The 10255-nt window shown below is 39.5% G+C and overlaps 2 protein-coding genes across 2 annotated transcripts; both read right to left on the reverse strand.

The window, feature by feature from the left end:
- Positions 1–229: 229 nt before the first annotated feature.
- On the reverse strand, positions 230–4597 carry LOC141702095 (aluminum-activated malate transporter 4-like). The gene is made up of 6 exons (XM_074505786.1): positions 3521–4597; positions 3017–3154; positions 2624–2887; positions 2398–2534; positions 2163–2309; positions 230–1236 (listed from the first exon to the last, which is right to left on the reverse strand). Exons 1-6 carry the CDS (start codon positions 3891–3893, stop codon positions 544–546), a joined length of 1752 nt encoding a protein of 583 aa, XP_074361887.1. The 5' UTR covers positions 3894–4597; the 3' UTR covers positions 230–543.
- A 4092-nt stretch (positions 4598–8689) lies between these two features.
- On the reverse strand, positions 8690–9871 carry LOC141702096 (uncharacterized). Its single transcript, XM_074505787.1, has one exon. The coding sequence runs from the start codon at positions 9869–9871 to the stop codon at positions 8690–8692; it is 1182 nt and encodes a 393-aa protein (XP_074361888.1).
- Between the last annotated feature and the right edge of the window lie 384 nt (positions 9872–10255).

The raw sequence follows: 10255 nt of genomic DNA on the forward strand, positions 1-10255 counted from the left end.
ATTCCGACCTTATATAGTTTTATTTCTTTTCACCACAAAGAACATACTTATTTCAGAATTATATATGGGGTTGCACAAGGACAGTTGACTCATATTCTTGGTCATAGAATTATGCCTTTGGAACAACAAAGAAACAAGACTTCACTTTTTCTTACAAAATGTTAACAGAAAACGGGGGAAGGACAAACCAAAGAATTGCCTGATACAGCTTTTCCAACAACAACAAAAGTAATTATAGAAATATTTATAGTATAAACAAGCTCATGTTCTTGGAGCCTGAATGTTCTCTATAACTGAATAATCACAAATTTGTTCCATCAAAAATTAGAACATTAAATTGCACATTCTTTTCTTTCACCATTAGCCCAATGTACCCCACCTCCACTTGCTCAACTGCAGACCTGTTCATTATCACTAGAATAACCACATTACTTCACTGCGTACATGGAGGACCGATGAACAGTCACCGATTTTTAACTGTTTGTCCATTGCAACACAAATTATAGCTCAATTAAACTGAAAACAATATCGACAAAAAACAAGCTAATCCCTGTAACAGATCAACTTGTACAGCCTCGTCCAGAAACCAACCACTTCTGTCGGTGCTGTCTGCTCTACAGGCTCAACAAACTTTGCCTTTTCACTAAGTACTTCGAACGAATTCACAAGGTTTTGAAGCCTTGCCACAAACTCAATTAGCATTGACGTGAATGTGGCCAATGATAATGCACTTGCACTTTCATAAGTCCTTACTTCACGTTCATTCACAATGACGTCGTCATGAATAGACAGCCGAGAAGGCCAATGCATCTGCTGCTTGAACACTTCCCCTCCTTCAAATGAATCCAATTGGGCAACAGAGGGATTGTGCAGATTCTGAGGATCCCAGTTTTTCAGTGTGTGTGTTGATTTTAAATGCAGAGCTACTTCACTGAGAGAGCTTATCACCAAGTTTTGGTTTTCATTATCCCGTAGTTCTTGAAATTGATCAGGATTGTCAAAAGGCTTGGGCATTCTGCTACTTGCCCAGCTCTCTGCATTGATCAGAAGATATGATTTTTGGTCTATCATCATTTGCAACTCTTCAGCAGCCTCGTGCACTTCCCGCAGCAAAACTCCAGAGCTTAACTTTTCCATTTTCTCTAGTTTATTCCCTAGCTCTCGTAGTACTCTAGCTCCTGCAGTACCAACTCTCTGAATCTCATTGCTGAAAATCTGTCGTAAGTCAGCTGATGCCTACAAAATTGATTAATTTAAACCCTACTGGCAACAAAATAAAGCTCAACAAGTAGCTGATAGGGTCTGGGGTGGGAGAAGAGGACGTATCATGCTTTTGGTTTAAACCTCCAGATGCATGACTTCAGTTCTTATAGTCACTAACTATACTAATTGGTTTATATCAAAATAGAAAAAACACAGATAACACTCACATGCACAGACTTGCAATAGTTAAGAACGTGAAAAGAGTACTGAGTTCTAGTTGGACAGACGAAAAGCTACAACCAATTTAGATAGTTTCACTGGCACCAATTGTGTTACTGTCGGCTTCATTGCCAAAATGTATTCTAGGCTACAGCTGTGCATTACAGTCCATTTGGTGCTTTGATTAAACCAATCAAGCAGTATATCAACTCCATAAATTAGCACTACTTAAGCTTTACTGTGTGACAAATAAACAATCTTATAATATTTCATTAACACTAAACAAGCTTGCAGTGTGAAAATCATCCTCAAGATTACTTCACTAAATAACAAGTTTAGCAGTTTGATGAACATTGATACGAAAAGACTGGGGTCACTACCATGACATTGCATTTATTAAGAAACATGCATCAGGAACAAAAAATCTATTTATTGATGAGAATAGAAAATTGTAGCAACCATGGAAAGTACTCCAGGAAAAAAATAATCTATTTATTAATGAAACTAGAAAATTGTAGCAACCTCAGAATGTACTGCAGATAATTGGCAATCTCGGTTATGCTATTTATGGTACCCAGAGAAATCTCACTACCATCTAAGTTATACTTGCTGAAAGTTAGATTTGATGTTTCAGTTTCACAGTCGAGACTGGAAAAATAAGGATAGAGATACTAGAGAAGAAAAGGAGAATGTGAAGACCATATGGTAATATTGACATATGAGAAAACAATGAATCTCACCTGTATCTCAGCAAGTATGCAACCATGCATTGCCATGATCATAAATGCACAATGTCTCAGCGCACCGCTAACTTTAACATACTCATTCCAAGGATATCTGAACATTTTGTAACGTCCATGAGGTGGCTCCCACACAGCGAAGCTTAACTGCAACATAAACATATAAAAAATGAAGCCATGTTTCTTGTCTGTCTTCTGTCAAATGCACATATTGAAGTAAACATTAACCACGTACCAAAGATTCCTCTTCACTAGTAGACTGTACAGCGGATCTATATCCACTGTACAATGGATCATCAGAAGCTTGATATGTAAGAATTTTGGAAGGGATTCTCTCATATTCAACACATTGCAGGTATCCCTTAACACAACCTGCAGTTCACATGAAAGATAGAATTGATCAACTTATATTAGAGTCAAATCAACACCCAGACAAATGTAGATAAAATTCTTGATCTAACCTTCTAGGGAAGTTGCAACGCCATTAAAGTTTTTTGCAACTAATTTGTGCAAATCCTCACCAGCCCAAATGGGGTAAACACATACATTTACAAGCAAACAAACACCAGCGCCGACAGCAATTAACAACAGACGTGAAACAGCTGTTTGCATAAATTTTCCACTTCCAGACACCAGGACGATACAATATGTCAGCAAGAATACCCGGAACCCATATTCGTATTGTTTCATTGCCGGATACAGTTTCAAATAGCTTGCAAAGAATCCTTATTACCAAAACAAAGTAATTCTTCAATAGATGATTCTTTATTTGCGGAGATTATGATTAAATTACCGTAGACAACTTAATAATAACATTGAGATGTAAATTCAAATAACGTGTGCTACATACAGACCTGTAAGAAAGATGCTAATTACAATTACAACTTCTTGAAACTTTCCAGCCAATAAAGATAATTCAGCAATACAAAGAGCCAGTCCTCCAGCCAAAAACGTTCCAAAAGCGCGATTAAATCCTTTGCTAAGCGTTGCCCCTGCATTTTTTATACAAATCCCAAAAGCAAAAAAATCAGACACCCTAGTATTGGAGACAGATCATAAACTTATACATACTAAAATTTTCTCGAGCAACCAGTTAAAGCATTAGAATTTGCAATTGCCATTTCTTATTTTCTAGGACCAGAACTTGTAGACCTTAAAGAGTCCAAAAATGTTATGCACAATAATTTAATGACTCAGTATGTGTAGGACGTAGGGAATCGGTTTAGCCATTATATAAGACTAGAGGGCAGCCCAAGCCAGTTGCCTTGCACAATCAAATTCATTCACTAATTTAGCTAACAATTCACTTAACACATTTATTAGCAAACTAGAAAAGAAAATTGAATAAAGTTGCATACCTATGCTGAACTCAAACACAACCACCACAGTAAGAATAGCCCAGATAGAGTATTGACTCATATAATTAAGTGGTTCTTTAAAGAAGATAAGAACTGATACAAAAGCAAGAGCCAGGCCCATTTTAGCTGCAAATATGACTTTTCTTGGATCAGAACTACCCATTTCAAAGGCTTTAATAGTAGCATCTTGAACATCATTTCTCAACTTAACGAGCTGATCTTGAATATCGTTAAACCAAGTGAATCTTGATTGGTGATCAACAGTAGAGTAGGATCTGCCATAGCCCAAGTCAGAGTAGTTCTTTCGAGACAATAGTCTTTCTTTGCTTCTTTCTAAGAAACTATGCTTTAAAGATCCAATATTTGCTGCCATTGCTTTGTCTTTAATCCTAATGATTGATCGGACAAGAAGTGTTGGTCACAACTCTTATATACATTTGAAGTTGATGAGATTTGTAATGGCCTTTTCTTTTTGTCTAAAAGACAGAGTGAGTTTTATATGTTTAAATAAGAAAGTCAGAAAATGAAAAACCTTTGACACTTGAAAAATAGGGAACTGGTGAAAGAAAAAAATAAAGAATGTCTGGGTCAGGCGCTGAATATGTGGTGGATCTTGTAAACCACAGCTTAAAAACCACTCATTAACTTTAAAAGATGTATAGTATATTAAAAGAAAAAAAAAACACCAAATTAACTTGAAAAGATGGGTCGTTAATGGAGTTAACTTTAGGAAATTTTACTCAAGGTAACTGTAGGCTCCTTTTACCCATTTTTAAAATACTTATAGAGTAGAACCCTCTAAATATAATATCCTGGTGACCGGAAAAAATTATTACTTTGGAAAGGTTATCACGTAGAGCCTAGAGAGCAGTTTTAATTTAGAGGGGTTACACAGTGAATAACAAATAAGTCAAAAAACTGACAGAAAAAAAAAAAGTAAACAAGCTCATGTCTTGTTGAAACCTGAATAATCTTTTTAGTAAATACAAAGAGCTAGTCCTCCGGCTAAAAAAGTTTGAAAAGGGCTATCGAGTCCTTTGCTAAATGTGGCTCCTGCATCATTAATACAAATCCCAACAGCTAAACAACTTTTTTTGAGATAAACGTACTTGCATTAATTCAAATCAAAGGAAAGTACATCAAATAAGAGATTGGGAGCAACATCTTCCCACTCTTGAGAGTCTGACATAGAACGAGACACTCTAGCTAACAAATGAGCGACTCCATTCGCAGACCTAGGTACAAAACGTACTAGCACATTCTCAAAGTGCTTAAACAACGCAACACAGTCACCAACAATAGAATGAAAGTAGGATCGTCCTGTATCACCATTAACCGCATCTGCCAACAATTTAGAATCCGTCTCAAAAACACAGCGGCGGAAACCATACTGTTTTACCCATGACAGAGCCTCTTTAAGGCTTATAGCTTCTGCTTCCCTGGGTGTCCAATTTCCTCTTATCTGTTTACACATTGCCCTTACAAAGCTGCCCCTTTCATCACGTATTACACCACCAATACCTACAGTTCCAAGCTCCATAAACGTAGCTGCATCAATATTGATCTTCACCCAATGTTGATCTGGTGCTTGCCATCTCTGTATTTTGTGTCCTACTGTTGCTGTACTACTTCTAACACGCTCCAGCTGAGCCTCTTTCCAACTGGCCAGTAGACTAAAAGCTGCACTTGTCGTGCCAAATACAGAAGCTGCAACTCTATCCCATACCCATTTGTTTCGGCGATTCCACAGACTCCAACATAGAAGTGCAAGGTGGACATGCTGCTCCTTTGGTCCACTGTTAAACAACCTCTTAAACATATCAAAGATCGTCTCCCCTGGCATTGTCTTAACCCATTGCGCCATACCTGAGGATTCCCATACCTCCCGAGCAAACTGACATTCAAAGAGGATATGTTTTTCTGTTTCGTTAGCTACATGACACCAAGAGCACTGACCGTCTATATTCACTTTTTTCTCAAGCAGCGCTGTGTTAGTTGGTAAGCAGAGCCGTAATGTCCTCCATAAGAAAAAATGGATCTTCCCAGGTAATTCTAAATTCCATAATTTCTTCCAGAATGAGGCATCTAGTGTGCTGCATTCCCCAACCAACCGTCTGTAACAACTCTTTACAGAAAATTCTCCCTTTCCATCAAGAATCCACATCCAATTATCTTTAATGTCCCTCGAAGATAGGGGTATTTGCTGTATCAACTGAACATCCCTTTCATTAAACAGATCATTGAGAATCTCATCATCCCACTTCCTCTCCTGGACATCCATTAAATCGCATACTTTTATATTTTCAAGTTCCGGTGGCATGGCTGTTGTCAAGTAGCCATTATCTGTTGCAGGCAACCAAGGAACTTTCCATACGTACGTGTCCATTCCAGTGCCAATGCTTCTTCGACAACCGTGATTAATCACCTCCTGAGCCGCAACTATACTCCTCCACATATAACTTGGGTTTTCTCCCAGCTTTGCATTTACAAAATCTGTACTTGGATAATATTTGGCCTTCATGATATTTGTAACAAGAGGATTAGAATTATTTACTAGCCGCCAACCCTGCTTTGCCAGCATTGCGATATTGAACTGCTGCAGCTTTTTAAACCCCAGGCCTCCCGCCTCTTTGACATTACACAGCTTATCCCAAGCCATCCAGCGAACCCCTTTATTATTATTTCCATTACTCCACCAGTAACTGTTCATTTGACGTTGAATCACAGTACATATCTCCCCTGGAATGAGTAGTAGATTCATCCAAAAATTCGGAATGGACTGTGCAGCAGTTTTCAACAGAATATTCTTACCAGCCTTAGAGAGCGATGTATTTTGCCAATTTTGCACCTTCTGACGCACTCTATCTGTTAGGAACTTAAAAACTTCACACTTTTTACGTCCTATTGTCATTGGTATCCCCAAGTACTTCCTCGGACTTGTACTTTCTCGGACTTCCAGAAGCCCACAAATAGCCTCGCGAGTATCTGTAGCTGTATTAGGACTAAAAGTGATCGTGGATTTATTGAAATTGACAGCTTGCCCAGATAGATTCTCGTACCTCTTTATGATCCTCTGCATTACTCTGGCCTCGGCCTCTACTGCTCTGAAGAAAAAATAACAGTCGTCCGCAAATAACAGATGAGACACAGACGGCGCTCTTCTTGCAATACTGCATCCATGTAACAAGCCCACTTCTTCATTCCTTTTAATAATGGAACTAAGACCCTCAGCACATAGAATATACAAGTAAGGGGAAATCGGGTCCCCTTGCCTAATTCCCCGTTGAGGTTGAACTTCGCCAAAGACTGTTCCCTGTTGTATAAAGCTGTAGGATACAGTCTTAATGCAAATCATAACTCTCTCAATCCATACTTCATGAAACCCGAACTTGCGCAACATGCCTTCAATAAAATTCCACTCTAGCCTGTCGTACGCTTTAGAAACATCAATCTTTAACCCTGCTACTCCAGTCTTCCCTTGAGTGCGGCGTTTAATATAATGATTAACTTCAAATGCGATCAGAGCATTGTCTGTTAACAGTCTACCCTCTATAAACGCACTCTGGTTTGGTGATATCAATGTTGGCAAGCAGATTTTTAATCGATTCGCAAGCACTTTGGACAAGATTCTAAACAAGACATTACATAAAGAGATAGGGCGCAACTCAGTCATTTGTTGAGGCTGTTTAACCTTGGGGATCAGACATACAAGAGTACGATTAACCTCAGGTAGCAATTCTCCCGTAGTATGAAATTTCTGACAAAAGTCCACCACATCTTTCCCGACCACACTCCAATATGCTTGATAGAAACACGGGTTCAGACCGTCATATCCCGGAGCCTTCTCTGCGTGCATAGAGAATACTGCATTCTTCACTTCATCATCTGATATGGGTGCCATGAGCTGTGTATTTTGAAGATCTGTTACACAACTCACCTTTTCATTAGCTGATAAGTGTCCTCCTGTTCCTGAGGATTTGAACAAGTTAGTGAAGTATTCTGTAATAATCTCCTGAATCCCATGCATGCAGTCAACCCATTCTCCATCTTTATTTTTCAGTCTAACTATTTGATTGTTCTTTTTCCTCCCAGATGCAAATTTATGAAAAAACCGGGTGTTTTGGTCCCCTTCACGTAACCAAAATTGCTTTGACCGCTGCTTCCAATATATTTCTTGACGTTCCAGTAGTTTTAAGAACTCACATCTGGCATCGTTATACGTCTGCACACCCAAGGTATCTCTCCGTGATCTGAATTTTCTCATGACCCATCTGCTGTGTTTAATCTTTTGACTTAGCTCCTTCAATGTACCTCCCCCCCATTCATCCAACTTCATACGACAGAATTCTATTTTCTCCAAGATATTCCCAATCCCATTTGTAGTCCAACTCTCCTGAACCAAGTTCATACATTCAACATCACGAATCCAAACATTTTCAAATCGAAATCTCCGAGTTTTGGGAACATAAATCTGTCTATTTAACTGGAGTAATAAGGGCAGATGATCTGACGTAGATACCTCAAGTACTTGAATCTCTGCATTAGGAAAAAGCTGTCTCCATTGTTGATTTGCTAAACCTCTATCCAATCGTTCCTGGATCCAAGCCGGAGTTCCCCGAAACCTCTCCCATGTATATTGACAACCAGTAAAACCGAGATCCTGAAGACCACAGTCACTTATCGTTGCATGAAAGCCTTCTAACAGATATCTTGGTTGCGGTCTCCCTCCCACCTTCTCAAACTCAAACAGCATATCATTAAAATCGCCTAAAATACACCAAGGAAGAGCCGACCTCGACTCAAGATCACGTATTAAGTCCCACGATTCCTGACGTCTACCTCTTTCCGGGCAACCATAGAAACCTGTATAACGCCACCGACCCAGCTGATTGCACACCACCTCAAAGTCAATATAATGATTACAACTACCTTTTATTTCGACTGCTCCAGTATTCTTCCACAAGAGTGCTAATCCTCCTCCGTGCCCCTGAGCGTCGATAGAAAAAGAACCAGCAAAATGAATTGTTTTACAAACGGCTTCAATTTTATTTCTCTTTACTAAAGTTTCAGACAAAAAAACTAGACTGGGCTTATGCTTTTGAATTAGTTCCTTGAGGAACCTAACTGCTCGTGAATTGCCCATTCCACGACAGTTCCAAGCTAGTAGACTCATAATATTAGGCGGGCCTGCTCTACAGAACCCGCCACATTCAAGTTTTTTGGAACAGTTATATCACCACTTTTCTCCAGTTCAAAAAGCCCATCTGTTTGCATGGTTATGGGCCCATTTTCCTCTAACTCCGTATCTTCCTCAGTGCGACGTCTTTTTGGGTCAATCACAAAATTCCCTCCGTTATTTCCTCCCAACGGATTTGTCCTGTTTAAATTTCTCCCGCCCATATCTTTGTGCCCCTGATTTCTCTCCGTAATAATAATCCTTTCATTATCCTCCAGATTTTTTGCAACAGAATTACCACCCTCCTTGATTATCGCCATATTCCGCGCAGTCTCTCCACCTCCTGCCGGCGATTTCGAGCTGTCACCGGTCGGTTCCCAGTTGCTACTTCCGTCCCCATTTCTCAGCCATCTCGATCCAGTACCAGTACGTGAATTCTTATTTGGTGCCCGTAACCACGTGCCATATGCCCGTTCCAACTCTTTTCCTGCATTGGCATACACCACATTACAGTCTCGCTCCGAGTGTCCTAATTTTCCACACACGAAACAAAACGTACTAAGTCTTTCATATTTGAAATTGACCCAGCTCCATTCTCCACCCTCCCGTTTGATTTTCATGCGCCTCTTAAGTGGTTTGGAGACATCTACTCGGACCCTAATACGATAATATGATTTCCATAATCCATTAAGGTTTACCGGATCAGACTTCACGAAGCATCCAATGGAATTTGCAATACTCTGCAATATGGACTCCGAGACAAAGCCTTTAGGAATATCATAGACTTGTATCCATATATCAGCCTCATTCAATAGTACCATCTTTGGATCTTCATCCCCTGTTATCTGTTTGAACACTAGCATTCCCTGTTCAAATGACCACGGACCGCCATCAACAACCTTTTGTACATCCAGGGGGTGGTAGAACACAAAAGAATAACGCATATCCCCTAGGTCATGGATTTCCACACCCTCTTTTGGTCGCCATATTGATGCTAAGACATTCTGCATTGCAGTAAAGTTGATACTCTTTTCCGTCAGGAATCTCCCGATTAATACGTATGACTCTTTAATCTGGGCAATATCAGCCTGCCCAACGATTACCCCTCCTTCTTCTTCATCCTCAATTGTTAACTTTGCATAGAGCTCGTTCAGATTACTTTGTTGATTTTCCATTGCTTGTGTGTTTATGTAACGAGAGATCAGAAGACAAAAGAAAATAAGGAAGACTTGTTACGTGAACAAGAGAGGACAAACTCTCATTTAGAGAGAAGACAAACTCTCATTTAGAGAGAGATGAAAAATTTCGGTCTTTTGTTTAGTTTAGTTCGTGGGGTTTGAGTTTGACTGCTAAACAACTTAAATACACTAGCAAGTAGCAACCAGGAGTCAGGACAGATAGTAAACTGATAGATCAAAATGCACGAGATTAGACGAGTTCTAATTTTCCAGGATGAGAAGTTGTAGGCGCTTTAGAGAATTGGTCTTGCCATTCATATCCCCCTTACGCTGGCTTGCCTTGTGTATTTAATTCCATGATCATTCAACATATTTAATGAC

This window comes from Apium graveolens, unplaced genomic scaffold (assembly GCF_009905375.1).
Source record: "Apium graveolens cultivar Ventura unplaced genomic scaffold, ASM990537v1 ctg4620, whole genome shotgun sequence".
NCBI classification, from domain to species: Eukaryota; Viridiplantae; Streptophyta; class Magnoliopsida; order Apiales; family Apiaceae; genus Apium; species Apium graveolens.